The sequence below is a fragment of the Cucumis melo genome, chromosome 5, assembly GCF_025177605.1.
Source record: "Cucumis melo cultivar AY chromosome 5, USDA_Cmelo_AY_1.0, whole genome shotgun sequence".
NCBI lineage: Eukaryota > Viridiplantae > Streptophyta > Magnoliopsida > Cucurbitales > Cucurbitaceae > Cucumis > Cucumis melo.
Window position 1 is genome coordinate 16,416,626 of NC_066861.1, and position 16,838 is coordinate 16,433,463.

General features: G+C 33.0%; 2 protein-coding genes across 7 annotated transcripts; one reads left to right on the forward strand and one right to left on the reverse strand.

Annotated features, from left to right (window-relative positions):
• Positions 1 to 2,873: 2,873 nt before the first annotated feature.
• On the forward strand, positions 2,874 to 11,646 carry LOC103485829 (chromatin assembly factor 1 subunit FAS1). Of its 4 annotated transcripts, none has more exons than XM_051084452.1 (14): positions 2,874 to 3,143; positions 3,251 to 3,766; positions 3,913 to 4,012; positions 6,098 to 6,245; positions 6,325 to 6,448; positions 6,582 to 6,937; positions 7,020 to 7,340; positions 8,615 to 8,638; positions 9,027 to 9,108; positions 9,213 to 9,353; positions 9,588 to 9,995; positions 10,736 to 10,873; positions 11,147 to 11,192; positions 11,281 to 11,646. In XM_051084452.1, exons 2-14 carry the CDS (start codon positions 3,275 to 3,277, stop codon positions 11,436 to 11,438), a joined length of 2,538 nt encoding a protein of 845 aa, XP_050940409.1. In that variant the 5' UTR covers positions 2,874 to 3,143; positions 3,251 to 3,274; the 3' UTR covers positions 11,439 to 11,646. The 4 variants fall into 4 exon arrangements, with proteins under 4 accessions (XP_050940409.1, XP_050940410.1, XP_008441772.1 ...); XM_051084453.1 differs by having other exon boundaries at positions 2,875 to 3,143; positions 3,283 to 3,766; XM_008443550.3 differs by lacking the exon at positions 8,615 to 8,638 and having other exon boundaries at positions 2,876 to 3,143.
• Positions 11,647 to 13,513: 1,867 nt separating this feature from the next.
• On the reverse strand, positions 13,514 to 16,679 carry LOC127149445 (ACT domain-containing protein ACR4-like). 3 transcript variants are annotated; one of them, XM_051084949.1, is made up of 7 exons: positions 16,331 to 16,679; positions 16,020 to 16,111; positions 15,891 to 15,936; positions 15,763 to 15,807; positions 15,611 to 15,659; positions 14,573 to 14,653; positions 13,514 to 13,829 (listed from the first exon to the last, which is right to left on the reverse strand). In XM_051084949.1, exons 3-7 carry the CDS (start codon positions 15,920 to 15,922, stop codon positions 13,770 to 13,772), a joined length of 267 nt encoding a protein of 88 aa, XP_050940906.1. In that variant the 5' UTR covers positions 15,923 to 15,936; positions 16,020 to 16,111; positions 16,331 to 16,679; the 3' UTR covers positions 13,514 to 13,769. The 3 variants fall into 3 exon arrangements, with proteins under 3 accessions (XP_050940906.1, XP_050940905.1, XP_050940904.1); XM_051084948.1 differs by having other exon boundaries at positions 15,611 to 15,807; XM_051084947.1 differs by lacking the exon at positions 16,331 to 16,679 and having other exon boundaries at positions 15,611 to 15,807; positions 16,020 to 16,158.
• Positions 16,680 to 16,838: the final 159 nt, after the last annotated feature.

Consider the following 16,838-nt stretch of genomic DNA (forward strand, 5'->3'; position numbering starts at 1 on the left):
AAAACACCAACCTAGCATCAGAATTTGTTCATGCTTCCTTCACAAAACCTGTTAGAAATTGAATTAACTTTCCAACAAAATAAGCCTCACCTATTAATTCCTCTTGAGTAGTGCAAACTAACTTAAAAACCAGAGGATGTCTATGTGAATTCAATCTGTCTAGAAAATGACTTGAGCTTGTTGTTTCCTATCTTCATCAACCTCCAAACTGTAGAATCTTTGCTTCCAATCTTCTCAACTCCTTCCTCAACATAGCTTTGAAGTTGAAGAATGCAAAAGTGATGAGAAATAGGAGAAGAGAGCTTTGGTGGTGGAGAAGAAAATTGAGAGAAAAAATAAACCGAAGGACACTTTTTACTTCGTCTCTTGCTTTCCACTTTCTTTTCTTTAATTCTATTTTAAATAATAAATATATATAATTTTATTTGTATTTTTCTTTTTCCTTCTTTTTTAAAAAAATTCAAAATGCTTAACACAAAGCATTGCCGTTTTCTTCAACAACTTAAATTCAATTTCCTATATTATATGACAATAGTAAAGAATCCTAAGAGAATCTCGGGTTTACCGCACATGTCTCTTTTTCCATCATTAATGGTTTTTGTTTATATATTAGAATATTATGTATTTCTTTTGAAAAAGTGTGAGATAATCATAATATCCTTTAGCTAATTCTAAATCAAATAACGGAAAGAATAACTAAATATTCAGCAGATGTAAATAACACATAGAACTTTTGGTAACCCAGTTCGATGAATGCCACCCACGTCAAGGAAGCTTTTTTAGCTCAGATAAGTAATATTATTAAAATTCAATGGAGTCAATAATTTAACAATACAATAAGGATCTTTCTTCTTATGTAACGACTCTCTTTAAGTTTATAAAGCCATATAAAACTTAAACACATTCAGGCTCCCCCTGAATTTGTGGGTGAATCTTCTTTAAGACAGAATTATGCTCCCCCTAAGCTTAACGACTGTTCGTTATAAACAGTTTCTTCATTCATATTACTTATCATCGATTCATAATAATTCCATCAATTGATCATCACAAGATGCCATAAGCAAGAAGATAATAAAACTACCTTCTACACGCATAGCTTGAGTTTTCTTGCGTTGAAGAATAATAATCTGCTTAATCAGTCCGTAAACTTTTAGTTACTCGTATATATAGCTTCAACGAAAATATCTAAAAAATATACGAATAAAAGATTCCTAATAATGTGGAAGATCTTTTATCTTTTTAAATATAAATAGCAATAAAAAGAATCTCATTAATTCTTTTTGACAAACATACTAACATCTTTTAAACTTTAAGAATATTTTTGAAACTTCTAAAATTTGAGGGGTATGTGTGAATACAAAACATTAAGACCTATTTGGTAATCGTTTTATTTTTGGTTTTTGGTTTTTGAAAATTAATTCTATTTCCTCCCTACTTCTTACCATGATTTACATCTTTTTTAAGTATAATGATTAAATTCTTAGCAAAAATCTCAAAATAAACACAAATGGTTAAAAACTATTTCTAGTTTTCAAAATTTAGCTTGTTTTTCAAACAATTGGTAAAAAATTTAGACAAAAAAGGAAGAATTTCAGGAGTGGAAGTAGTGTTTATAAAATTAATTTTAAAAAACAAATTCTCAAAAACCAAATCGTTACCATATGGAGCCTAAGAAACTGTTTAGAGAATTGAAATATAATCATGATTATAGAGAATAAGAGGGGTTTTGGAATATGTGAAGATCGAGGATAGAACAAAATTGTAGGAATGAAATGAGTTTGATATTACAATTACATTTCTATTCCAGTACAATTCAACAAACACTCCTCAATTGCTTCTTTCTAAAAATAACCATAAAAATATTTTTGAACTATTTTTAATGTTTAAAAAAGTGTTTTTGAATTTTTTGTTCATAGTTATTTTATAGAAAAAATAGAACAAAACGGGAAAATATTATATGGTATAGAACAATTTTGAAAAAGGAAAAAATCTACAAGCCCACAATGTAAAATAACAAAACTACCATGCAATTAATCGTTCAAACATGCACAAAAAATGATATTGTACCAAGTCTAAACGATCTTGTATTCTGTCTAAATGATTATGTATTCAGTCTAAACGATCTTATACCCAATCTAAACGATATTGTATCTATTTTAAATGATCTCGTACCAAATCTAAATAAGGCGGGGAATGATCGAAGGAGTGCAAAAAATCAGACTTTTCTAACAAAGGAGGACTCGTCTCGACCGCCCTGATCTACAGGTGTATCAGCGCAGGACCTCCGCTTCCACTATTCCACAGGTTGAGCAGGCGCAGTTAGAATGAGAGGTTGAATCAGACCCCCCGACTCTGTCATATTGACAATCTAGCCTGCACTCCTGCCCTGTAGGGAGCAATATTCCGAAAGACAAGTCCTTCTACGCGGCAAGGAATGCTATCTTGATACACGATCTTCTCTTGTACCAAATTTATATAATATTGTACCAAATCTAAACGATCTTGGTACAATACTCGATAATGAAAAAAGAATAAGAAGAAAAAAGAAGAAGAAGGAGGACTCAATATTTGATAATAAAAAAGAATAAAGAAAAAAGTAGTGTCTTTATGAAAAAGATGACGTCGAAGACGGGAGATGAAGAAGAAGGAATAAATTGTATAAGAGGAGATGGAGAAATTCTAGAAGGGTAAATATGAAATTTACTAAAAATTAATCCTAAGTTATAGAAGCATTTGTTATTTTGTATTTTGAATTTTGTTATTATATATGTATACGTAAATGAACCTATTTTATATAATTTAAAAAAAAAAAGGAAAAAGGAAAAAGGAAAAAGCAATATACTGGAAAATGGAAATGGATTTGGTGTAGTGCAGAGGTTTCGCACGGGATAGAACCGTGTCGCGCCAAGCGAGGCCAATTTTGGAGCCAAATCGACGCCAATTTCGTTTGGCGGGAAATATAATTTTTAATTTCCATTTTTTCTTTATTCTCTCCAATACTATATATCTTTATTGACTTAAATTATTATTTTTTCTTGTCAAAGCAATACCCATTTCTCTCCCACCCACTTCTTCCAAAATCAAGAACACAGGCAAACAGTTCTCAACCAACAACTCAATCCCCATCCTCCTGATTTCTCAAGGTACTTCTCAACTATGGACTCTCCTTCCTCCACTCTTTTCCATTTTTCTTTTACCTCTTTCACATTTCAATTTTCTTTTTCTGTTCTTCCTCTGTCTCAATTCTTAGGGTTTCTTCTGTTTTCCCTTTTGCATGTCTAGTTTCTTGGGTATGGATGCGGTTGTAATGGACGTGGATGAGTGTTCCAAATCTTCTTCTACGGATACCCAAGCTCGGCCACGGAAGGTCCAGAAGCGGAAGAGGGGTTGCATGGAAATAGTGAGTTTGGAAAAGGAAGAGAGAGAGGCGAGGATCGAGGGTATTCAGAAGGAGATTGACAGTTTGTTTAAGTACTACGATGAAGTTAAGTGTCAGAAAGTGGATCTTGATTTGGGCCTATGTAGTTCTAGTAATTCCATTGTTGCTGCTCTCATGGAAGAGAGTGAACTATCATTGTCGAAGCTTGTTGATGAGATTTTTGAGAAGATGAGGAAGATTGATAATGGTGGTGTTCTGGAAACAGTGACTGTTGCATCGGTAAAAGCTTCTGTTCTTTTTGTTGGTCGGAGGGTTATGTATGGCGTGCCTAACGCCGATGCGGATGTTTTAGAAGACGTCTCTAAAGAGTGTCTGTGGTGTTGGGAGGTACCTTTATATCCATTTCGTTCTTTATATCTGACGGCTTTCTTAGAAATCTTATGTCAAGTTTGGTTTCGTTGGTTGAACTTCTCAATATATGTTTTAAGCTATTTTCCAGTGCTTCATGCTGATCTTCCTTATTAATTTTAAAGACCAGGGATCTAAAGTTGATGCCAAAATCCACCCGGGGAATACTGAACATTCGTCGTACATGTCGGAAAAAGATTCAAGAGAGGGTCACCGTTCTCTCGGGTAGGCACATTTTTTTTTTTGTATTTAAATACAAACTTGTATGTTTTTCACCCTTCTTCTGGTTTTGGGTTCAATAAGTGATCTGTAGAAAATTGACTGTTGCTTCTTGTTCTGTTTGGTATGGAAATTTGCCCAATTGATGCCTTTTCCTTTCACATTTTGAAGCTTGTAATTGCCGCTTTGGTTGTGTAATTGCTGTTATTTCCTTTTCTGCGTTTTCTCTGCTCCCTCCATTGTGATTCCTTGGATAACAGAAAAAATGAATGACATTTCTGTTTACAAATTAATGGTGATATATAATTATAAACATGGGGATCTAGCTAGATTGAGAGAGAAGAAGTTGTAACGTCATGTATGAATGAACTTGATTTATTTGTTAGCCATCTAACACATTTATCAGTATGGGCAAACAGTTTCTCTTTGTAATTTGGGCATTAGGCTCTTTTCATTATATCAATGAAGCTTATCTTTTCATTTAAAAAAAGGTTATGGGTTGTAGACATTTCTGGTCTGTTATGTGGGATTAAATACAATCTGTGGATAAGAGTTTAAAGGTAAAATGGCGGCAGTTGGCATTTCATGGAATCAGGTTCAATTGGATGTCTACCTTCTGTTTCAGATTTATCAGACCTACCCAAATTTTCTTTTCACTGATTATTATTCTTGGGATCTCTTTTAGCTGTATTATGTTTGATTACTTGATTAGTTTATAGTGTGTGTGTGTCGTAACTTGTAATCTTTACTAGATTTCATGTAAATGATGTTTATGGAAGGTTGAAAGAAGATGGCTATTCAAAATGAAAACGTGTATTGGAATTAGAACAACTTTGGGCTTTATCTCTCCAGATAGTTTTTAGAAGGACTTGTCTGTATGTGTAAAGTTAATGGATCCTCAAGTAACACTCCCCTCAACTTAGCAAATGTTAATTAGCTCCAACTTGGACTTTAAATCTTCAAACATTGGTTATGAAGAGGTTTGGTCAGGATGTCTTCCATCTGAACCATTGTAAGTAGAGTATATAAGAGACAACTTTTACTTCTATTTTCTCTTTGATAAGTGATGGTTGATCTCACCTCTTGCCGTGCCTCAGACAGTTATGGTGGACATAATTGTTGTGTGCTTATTCAATATATTCTATTGAATCATGTAGTGGTCTTTTTAATTTCTCAAGAATTATTGAGTCAAATTCGTGTGCTCAAAGCTCTAAATTTAGCTTCTTCCTTACTTGGAAGAACCGTTTTGTTTGGGTCTTTTCTTCCATGTCTCCATGTTTCTTCTATCATGTGTACAATATCTAGAAATAAATCTCTTTCAATTTTGAACCTGTTCAATCTATCTTATGAAAGCTGATTGTTAGCCAAAGACAAAGGCTTTTGGGGGAGGCGTTCTTAGGTATTTCAGTGCTTGATAAACCACTTGCGTATTTTCCCTCTTTTGGATTGATTATAGATGGTCTGACTTTTTTAACAAGAACTATTTAGGTTTGGCGTAGTAAGGTTAGATGGGTCCTCCAATCTTTCGTACTGCTCTTATGCATTAGAATTACTTTGACTATTGAGGCTAAAGTTGGCCTAGGATTCATTTTAGAGGGTTTGCTCCCTTGCATAACATGCAAGTTTCATTTAAAAGTTTAAGTATACATTTTCATTGAGAGATACATCACCCTTATACAATCTAACAATGCCCATCCTTAAAAGATATTTAAAAAGTTAAAGTCTTTCACCTCAAACTTGTTGGATATGAATTCTAAGTTTCTAGATTTTTCTTTGCAATTTCTAGCATAACGACCGATGTAGCTATTTTTCCCTTTTGTTAAACAAGGCATGATTAGTGTGGGCTGGGCAGAGTTAGGGTGCTTATTTATTTATTTATTTTTTCCTGAAAAAAGCACAAGGCTAGCTATTACAAAGACTTTTGAGATTTCAACATGAGGCAGAAAAGGAGAAAAAAAAAAAGAAGAAATCCATTGTTCCTTATAACTATGCTTCTCCATGATTTTTTGGGGGCTTAGTTTAATGGTTTATTCTGGAGTTTTTATTCTACTTTTACTTCATGTTTAAGTTCTGACGTTTGTTTTATTTCAGCGATGAAGTCAGCACTACTTAAGTTAGAAACTGATCAGAGTTGCATTCAGGAGTTCACAAAAGCATCTGATAAACTTAGTAAAGTGTTTGATGAAGCCAAGATCCGTTTACTTACGGATGGTTTGTCAGAGAAGATTGCTACTGAGATGTATGAGTCTCTATTTTCTTTAAGACTTCACATTTTTATTCCTATATATTGTTTGTTTAAGTTGAACATCTTATTTCAGGGCTGAGAAGGAAGCAAAACGAGAAGAGAAGCTAATGGTCAAACAACTAGAGAGAAGTCAGCGGGAAGCTGAAAAGGAGAAAAAGAGAATAGATAGGGAACAACAAAAGGAAAAGTTGCAAAATGTAAGTACTATGTGAAACAAAATTTTATCATTTTCTTGCCATTGGCTTAGGTGATGGCATTTCAGTTTGTCTTAGTCTTCAATAGAACTTTGTCAAGTCTTGGGCTTTTCAAGTGATTTAAATTTAAAATCAGGAAAAGGAGTCAAAAGTGACAGAAAGGGAAGAAAAGCGTAGAGAAAAAGAAGAGAATGAAATGAAAAAACAACTTAGGAAGCAGCAAGAGGATGCTGAAAAAGAGCAGCGTCGCAGAGAGAAGGAAGAAGCTGAATTTAAAAAGCAACTTTCTTTACAGAAGCAAGCTTCCATAATGGAGCGCTTTCTTAAAAAAAGTAAACCTAGTTTGTCATTTCCAAATGAACAATCAACAACCGAATTGATTATATCAGTTCCATTGAGTAAAAGATGTGAAAACGTGCTGGAGGCTTGCACACAGTTAATGGACTGCACACTTTCCTCAAGTGATGCGATCATTCCTGTTGATATCCGCAGGTATCCATTTGATTTATCTGGTATTATTTTTTGGGCTGTGTCTTTCTCAAGGTCTTATGTTTAAGATATGTCCTACTTTCAGGCAGCATTTGTCTTCTTGGCGCTTAATAGGCAGTTCCATTCGATCAAGAGGAAAAAAGCACTGGGGCATTCGTCAGAAGCCAAAGTCTGAATTATTTAAGGAACTTAAACTTTCAGCTGGCAGAGAATCAGCCAATGATGATGAATTGGGTGAGGAGAGGCTTGTTGATGGTTGGGAAGAGCAAATTACAGATGCTGGAACCAGCCAGACAGAGTTATGCGGTACTTTACTTGATGTCAGGAAGTCAAACAGAGGGAAGCAGTTGCTGCAGTTTGCAAAGAGCTATAGACCTGCATTTTATGGCATTTGGTCTTCGAAGAGGCAAGTTTTTTTGTACCATGGTTATCAACTACAGTTAGGATGTTCAGTTCTTCAAATTAATTACTAGGAAGAGCCTTGGTCAAAATATTGGCAATTTGGGAACTGGCCAGATGAAAATTGCACATATAATTTCACCTTCTTTATTTCTTTTGATATAAAGCATCCATGTGTTTTTTCTACAGTTTTGCATGGACATGATTCTTGACTGTCAAAAGATAGTATTTTTTTTTGTATCTATGAGTGTTTGGGCCAGTTTATGCACACTTCGACTAATTTCACGGATTGCCTGCTTGAGCTTACAACATTTGGGTATCAAGGAAATTCGTAGGAAATTAATTACTAGGTAGGTGGCTACCATGGATTGAACCCATAATCTTAGTCAAAACATAGTATCATGGATCTTCTATTTTGATCTTGTCAATACTTTTAGCCTAATCTTTTTCCATATGGCTTAACCAATGAACCAAAGTTTCACTTCCTCACTGTGTCCTGATATATTAATTTTTTAATTAATTTTATTTGTAATTGCAATGGCAAGAGACTATATTTCTTCCTACATAATTGCAATATTTGGAAGTGGTTCTTCTATGCATTTGATCTGATCAAATATGCATTTGAGAAAATTTCATCATTTTTCTTAGATGGTTTTTTAAGCATAGTTCCTCAAGTAATAGTGTATTTGCAAAAGCAATGTTAGAGACAGTGTGAGATAAGCAGATGGAGTTGTGCCTACTGCTTATGAATGATGCTTTATGAGATAAATGCAAGGATATACTAGGACATACAAAAAATCAAGCCCAAGAACTAGAAAGATCCAACATTGAATTTCCGAAAAGGCTCCAATTCAAAATGTTTAGCTGATTGTTACAAAAGCCTTAGTAACAAACTATTGCCGTTTCATTTTCTAGTTTTCATTTAGTCCCTAAGCATCTTAGTTGGTTTGTGTTGTTTCTTTGAGGAGATCAACAATATTCTTCTGACTGGAAAGTGATTCCTTGGATGAACTTAGCATCTTCCACACCTATTTAAGTACCTCAACCATCCTGTCTCTTATTTTTGAAATCTTTAGCAAAATATTTCTTAATTATTAATACGGCAGATATGTGCGAAATGTTTCTCAGTTATTATTATACCATCAACTTAGGCGATTATGATTGTATGTAGCTATTCTTAGAGTGAAAACAGATAAGGTGTGTTAGCTTCACATTAACTGTTACCAGTTCTTTTATTGCTTTAATGAATCTGCTAAACCAAGCATGAGGAGATTGTTCAAGGTTGCCAAGACATTTCCAAACTTGGTAAGCATCTACAATTTTGTTCATTTTTATTTTATTGTAGTTTTTCTGTTTTGTGGGAGTATTGAGGGAAACAACAGGTTGTTTAAGGGGTATGGAGAGAGTAAGAGTCTTAGCTGGATGTAATGTTTCCCCTTTGGGCATCCATGTCAAAGGAGGAGAGCTCCTCTATATCAGGCTTGTTCCTGATAGGCTTGTTTTGAGCTGTTTTGTAGCCTTTCTCCTCTGTTGAGTGTTGACCATTGCTATTCTCTCATTCTTTTTCCAACGAAAGTTTTTCTACACATAAATATATATATAATTTTTTGATTACAAGAAATTGATTTTCACGAGTTGATCAATTTTCCTCAGTTTGAAATTTTTACTTATGGCCTTGATAAATGTTTTCCAGTCATGTTGTTGGACCACGCCATCCTTTTAGGAAGGACCCGGATTTGGATTATGATGTTGACAGCGATGAAGAATGGGAAGAGGTAGGGAACCCACATTTTTTGCTTACAGCTTTATTTTTTATTTCTACTTTTTGAGAACAAACCAAGTATTTCATGTTTCAACAAATTCCATTCTCTTTTTGCAGGAGGATCCTGGTGAAAGTCTCTCAGATTGTGATAAGGATGATGAAGAAAGTTTAGAAGAGGAAGGATGTGCAAAAGCTGAGGATGATGAAGAGAGTGAAGATGGATTTTTTGTCCCTGATGGATATCTCTCAGAGAACGAGGTGTGAAACAGATGCCTAGTTTATCTAGTTTTTTAATGGTGGTAGAGAAATGGGTTAACATATGAATTGAATTAAAATTTCCTTCAAAATCCTTTGTTTTATGTTCCCTAAATGAACTAAGCGGTTAGATGGGTCAGCCCTGGGATGAATTGGTTTTACATTTTACTTTCATTAAAAAAAATTGTATATTATAAAAAATTTGTTCAAGCCAGCAGCATCCCTTTGAATTTTCAGGGCGTGCAACTCGACAGGATGGATACTGACGATGTTGATGAGGTCAGGAGCACACCTAGTTCTAGACAAGATATAGAGGGCAAGGAACTCTATAGTGTGTTAAAGCAGCAAAAGCATCTCCACAACATGACTAGCCTTGCTCTTAGAAAAAATCAGCCATTGATCATATTAAATCTATTGCATGAGAAGGATAGTTTGCTAATGGCTGAAGATCTTGATGGCACATCTAAGCTAGAGCAGACTTGCCTAGCAGCTCTCAGTATGTGTTTGATGCCGGGTGGATGTCTCATAGAGATGTCAGTTGATGGAATGGCAGATGAGGATCCAGAGATGTGCATCCCAAGTGACAAGGATAATGGTACCCAGATCTCAACATCCGCTATCCTTGATTCAGAAATGACTGCAATTGTAAGTTCTGTGCCTTCTGAATGGTTAAATATTAACTTTCACGAACTATTTTGAATAAATACAAACATAGATTGGATTTTTGCGGATGCCAAAATAGGAGTAACCATGGACACTCTCCATTGAGCAAGTGCCATGATGTATACTCAACCTATTGCTAACAGAATATTTAGCATGTCTGAATATTTTACTTCTAAAAACATTGTCTATGGTAGGGACATGGGAAGAAGTCTGGGTATTTAGGAGACATGCTTAGTAGAAATACTGAAGATATGGATGAAATAAATGTTAACCCTAATGTTGAAAATTGGAAATATTTATATCAAAAAGCTAAATATATATAAGAATGATGACTTAGGTGTTTTTTTTAAAAAATTATTTACTTATTTTAATGATCGGGGAGAAAAGTGTTGAGTATTTTAACTTGCGCCTTCGACTTTATTGAGTTGTTGAAAAATGTAATATCCTTCAAGAAATATACACTTTCAACATTTAAGTTTCAAGTTGCATTTGAACTCGTGCATGTGCATTTAAATCTTTATGCACAGTCAAAATTATAAATGAACATGGATTATCAAAAATTTTTCCTTGTTGAGACGAGGAATTGAAGTTATGTGGTGTCGCTGTCATTGTATGCATGATTCTCAGCTGCAAACCTGCAGTGTCTTGATTCTTTAAAGTATACATGCTTCTCTTATACTTTAGTTTTTGATCCTCAATGATGATAAAATCTTATTTAACAGGTATCAACTATTCAGTCTTGCTCACAGGGTATCAACAAAGTTGTTGAGTCTTTGCAGCTTAAGTTCCCCAATGTACCGAAGTCTCATTTGCGAAATAAAGTTCGGGAAGTATCTGATTTTGTAGAAAATCGATGGCAGGTTGGTGAACTAGCTCTAAATCTCTACTTTTGTCGTTTTGCTTTTGAGTAAGACAGTTTTGGAACCAAGTTTTGATAATCTTCTTGTTTTGTTCATTCAAATTCATACATGGGGTGAGCAAATTGTTCTAGAGTAGAAGATTTTTAGTTGCTTGTTCGTGTCCCTGCCTGATATACAACAAAATTTTGATTCTCACTTTGCTTAGATTTGAGTTTGTTCATTTTGATTTGTGTTCAATCTTACTTACCAGTAAGCACGATGTAATATATGCAGGTTAAGAAGGCTATTTTGGAAAAACATGGTGTTTTGCCGTCCCCAGGTTTACACTAGGATTTTGACTTATGGAGATAAAATGATCATGCGTACTTTACTCGGTATAGATTAACTGTTTTTCTTTTTTTTGGCAGAAAAAGGTACGCGGAGACCAAAAAGTATTGCAGCATTTTTTTCAAAACGTTGCTTGCCGCCTGCTGGAAAATGTATTAATCCAAATGAAACCTCACCTCAATCACTGAAACCAGGTTCAGCCGTCCAAGATCAGAGAACTTGCACGAATCAACAATAGGTTCATATCATTTTTACGAGGTTTTGTCCCAAATTTTGCCTGTTCTTTTCGTAACAGGCCTATATATTTGTGAATCTTATGTAAACTGAACTCTGTAATGTTAGAAAAGAAAAACAAATGTAAGGGATACTCTGGTTTGAAAAATTGTATCTTTTGTTGAGCCAAACATGAAGCTAATCGATATAGAAAAGTTAATAGTCTTGTATAATGTGATGTTCCTTTTTGTTTTGTTTTTTTTTTTTTTTGGAATTCGAGTATAATCAGCAATAAGAATCGTGTTAACCAAGCTATGCTTCTATGATGGGGTTGATTGTGTTTGTACCATTACCTTGCAAATTTTGCATTCTTTACAATTCTTAATCGTTACTTTTGAATTGTGGAAAACATTTTGGGTTGATTTTATGTAACACCAAAAAAAAAAATTTTTTTTTAAGTGTTTATTTTTCAAAAATAAAAAGAATTAATAAAATATTTGCCTTCTGTAAAATAAAATGAAATTCGTTATATTTAATTTTGTTATGAAATGTAAATATTTTGTCAAATATTTTATTTTTGAAAATAAATTTAAACTAATTTATTACTTAAATACTAGAGATTAGAAAAATTTTCATAAATATAATAAAATATCAAAATATTTACGGTTCATGTAACAAAATTAAAAAGTCCATGAAGTCGATTATTTTTTTTAAAAAATATTTTAAGTTTGTTTTCTTTTTCATATTTCTTCTGCAATTTTTCTTTTTTTTTTTCAATCGTCTTTTATTTTATTTTTTTAAACTCTTATTTGGTTTAAGATCGTGTACCAAATATAAAAATTTATTTATTTATCTTTTTCAAACTGTTATTTGATTTTTTAAGGTTGTATGTAAAATATAAAAGATCCTAAATAAATCGTTGGAATATTGGGTACCCAAATCTAAATGATAATGGAATTTAAACGATCGTCTACTAAAGAAGCTTAAAAATAGTCAAATCTAAACGATCATGTACTAAATCTAAAAGTCAACAAAAAAATCTTGAAAAAATCGTTTAGATTTGACTACCCAAATTTGAACGATCAAATCTAAACGATCGTATATCAAATCTAAATGATCTTGTGCCAAAAAATCTTGAAAAAAATTGTTTAGATTTGGCTATCAAAATTTAAACGATCAAATCTAAACCATCGTGTACCAAAAAATAGCTAAATCTAAACAATCTTTTACAAAATATATTATGTATACTGTGTGCAATTTAATCACAGGGACATTTTTGGTGTTTGTCATTGTGAGCCGTTGGATTTTTTCGCTTTTGAAATTGTTTTATACAATGTAAATATTTTGCTGATTTGTTATATTTTTGAAAAGACCCCATTAGATTACTATAGGTGTTGGATTAATTGGAATTGGAAGGTAAAAAATTTATCCGGTGTAATGTGTTGTATATATATACGACTATGTATATTTAATTAAAAGTTTTGGAATTTGGTGGTGAATGTGATTAATTATATAGTTTTTGTTATATAATTAATAAGTGAAAAATTGATAATTATATATTAAAATATAATTATTGAGAAAAGACGATGGAATTAATTAGGAAATAGAGGGGATTTAGACAAATTTATATTTTTTGTTATATATATATTTGAAGAAAATGAATTCAATAATAATAAAGTATTATCAATTTTATTATTATTTCGTTATAACATTACAAGAAATTTGGCCTTTAATGTCGGTTTAAAACCGACATTAAAGGCCTTTAATGTCACTTGGCCACCGACATCTTTGCGAGCGTTATTAAAGGGCTTTAATGTCGGTTGGGCTTCAATGTCGGTTTATAACCGACATTAAAGACATCTTTAATGTCGGTTATAAACCGACATTAAAGGCCTTCAATGTCGGTTATAAACCGACATCTTTGAAGGTGTTATTGAAGGCCTTTAATGTCGGTTTATCTTTAATGTCGGTGGATAACCGACATTAAAGATGTCTTTAATTTTTTTTTAACCGACATTAAAGCTGTCTTTAATGTCGTTTTTTCAAATTTATTTTTATTAAATCCTTGCATTATTGTCCATTTTGTATGACACCAAATAGTTAAAAATGAAATCTTTTACTTGTACATATACAAAATGAAATCTTAATAATGTGTACATTTATATACAACTTGGCTCCAAATACAAAGAAGTTATGAAGCTTAATTATTATACATTGATCATCCTTTGGAAAAAAAGAAAGAAAGAAAGAAAAAGAATATATTGAGAGAGCAATAACTAAAATTGCAACTAATAGCAAACTAGAACGCTTTACAAATGACCATCTTCAAGATCTTGTCACAAAGATAAGGGTCTGGCTAATTGTACTCACTTGCAACCATTTCTTCTATTGCAGTCATTTGTTTAGTGATATCTCCCTGTAAAAGACATCAAGATGGTTGAATTGATAAGTAACAATTTTATGACCTAGTTATAATTGCAAGTCTCGCAACCGAAACCTACGTAACTAAGTATCCATATCACAAACAAAACAAAAATGTAAAAAACAGAAACCAACTTATTTAAGAGAAAAAAAGGTCGTTCAAAGCAAGCAAACCACATATCACAAAGATTTTTTTTTAATCTTCAAAAGAAAAAACACCACACCAGGGCCAGCGGTATTTCCTCCTTGCCATAACCTCACTGAAAAATATGGCAACAAACTAGAAACAACAATGAACTTTGTGAATAAATAATAAATATGGCATCCTGTTGGTTGTTACATGAAAAATATTTCCTACACCTACCTTTTAGATATACATACATCATATCCTCTGAGAATTGTGATGAAGAGCAATTCTACAACACCTTTATTGCTCCATCAAGAAAGCCAATGCCAAAGAGCCTTGAACAGGCAAGTTACAGTACAATGAACCAACCACCAATGACTAAATCTTCACCACAAACACAAACTATATAGTCAGACTAAAATAGCCCACACCCCAAAGTCAAACTATTCTAACTCCACAAAACTATTATATAATCCCACAAATTACAATAACCACAAACTACGACAACTCTGAACCCAAACAACTCCAAAGACTCTATGTTAGCAAATGCTTCAAATCTCCGGCAGATATGATTGAAGAAACAGAAAGCTAAGACAAAAAATGAAAATTACCTCATATGCACATTGAAGCTTCTTAAATGACTCACTCGCCAATGGGCTTCCCATATTTTTATCAGGATGCACAAGCACAGCCTAAAAGAAAAGACAAACATTAGTACAATTTTTCCTCAAGAGATTCTAGGAGTGACTAAATACTAGAATGTTGGCATCAAAAGCAAATGGAAAGGAATTTCATTAGCCTCTGACATCATTTTACTTTAATATTTTCTTTCGAAAAAAAAAAACAGTATACCAATGTACCAAAACTGATTAAGAGTATCATAAATATTTTAATATGATACGAAAGATTAAGTGTAGCATCTTGTCATATGAAATAGCATGGACATGAGTCACATGACATACAATCACGAATAGATCACTATATATTTACATATTAAGTTAGAAAATCAACATGTCACTACATCTGACATATGTCTCAGTGTAGATATAGAATTCTGTTACAATTATAGGTCAATTTCCATTAGATAGAGATGGTTTTAAGAATTTTCATGAGGAACTTGCATAACAGGAGGAAAAGTATCTAAGGAATATAGTAATGTTTCATTCACAGAATGCAAGTCAGTTCCCCTTCAAGATATATTTTTATAATTCACTAGAAAATTGTGTTGAGAGTTTACTATATATATATATGCCAGAAATCCAAAAATATTGAAGTACTTGAAAAAAAAGGTGCACAATGATATACATTTAACATTTAACATAGAGTAATGATACACAAACTTTAAGTTCATTTGTCATTGGGATAAAACATCAATTACTATTTCAAATATCAATAGTTTCAAACCTTAAACTCCACAAATATTGAAGTACTTGAAAAAAAAAGGTGCACAATGTTATACTATTAATTATATTACACTTCATGGACTTTGAACTAAACAATCAAAAGTCATAGAAACACAATTAAAAAGACCCCTTTAATTTCCGGAGAAAAAAGAGTATTTAAAACAAGAAAATGCATAGGAAATTAAATTAAATGAAATCCAAAAAAGAGGAAAATGCAAATTAATGATTAGAAAAATGAGTACTTACAATAATTTGAGAGGAAATCTTGGATACTCCAAAACCCTTGAGAAGAAATCTAAGGATTGCCAATGAAAAACACAACAAAACCAGCTGTAATTCCAAACGAGGCAAATAACTATGTAAGCTCGTCTAATTATGAGATTCAAATCATTAAGAACCTGAACCACTTCCAGTAAACTCCCTCGCTTATTAGCACTATCAACCTGAAAAATTTCACAACTCAATTCCAATTAGAAAAAACCCAAAACCCATCTTGAAAATAAGAATTGAAGTAGAAAAAAAAGACCTTAATCGGAGTAGCTTTTCTGATGGAATCATTATCAATGGTAACCCTGGAAAACAAAACCCATTTAAGAAAAGAAACAGAGTAAACAAAACCCATAATGAAAATCGAAGATTAAAGAGAAAAAGAAACCTGTGAGGGTTCATACGATTGACGAGCTTCTTGAACTCGTCGTCGAGAGGGAGAGAAAGGGACCAACAATCCATAAGAAGAGAGTGACGGAACTATCGAAGAAGAAGAGAAAATAGAGAGCGATGGTGATTCGACCCTAAACCCAAAAGTTGGATATGAATAGTTCATAAAATTATAAAAAACAAATCAATCAACCGCAACATTCCCATTGAACGAAACGGGGAAATAGAAACTCAAAGGAAGGAAACCCAAATGAAAATCGAAAATCAAAATCGAAGATGAAGAATGGAAAATGTAAAATACGAATTTACCTCTACAGAAAGTGGATGAGCATGCCTTTGGATGAATATGAGAAGGATTCAGAAAAAGAAAAGAAGATGAGAAAAACAATGAGAAAAAGTCGGAGAAGGAACGGGCATCGGAGAAGAAAAAGTCGCCGAAGAAGAAATGGACGAATTCATTTGGAGAAGAAAAGGGATTGCGCGAGTAGGAGAGGGTCGAAAGAGTAAAGTAAGAGAGAGACTATTATTTTTTCACAAAATAAAATTATTAAAAAAAAATTAAATGGACCTTTAATGTCGGTTTTCAAAATGGCGGACCTTTAATGTCGGTTTAAAACCGACATTAAAGCTTAGTCTTTAATGTCGGTGGAAAACCGACATTAAACATCCGCGTTTTCAAAACCGACATTAATGTTCATTTTCTATTTTTCCCAACCGACATTAAAGCCTATATTTGTTCTAGTGTAAATTAGAGTTTGTGAATTACTTGTTTATGGAGGGGCATAACCTATTCATCTTTTCTCCAAATACCCAACCA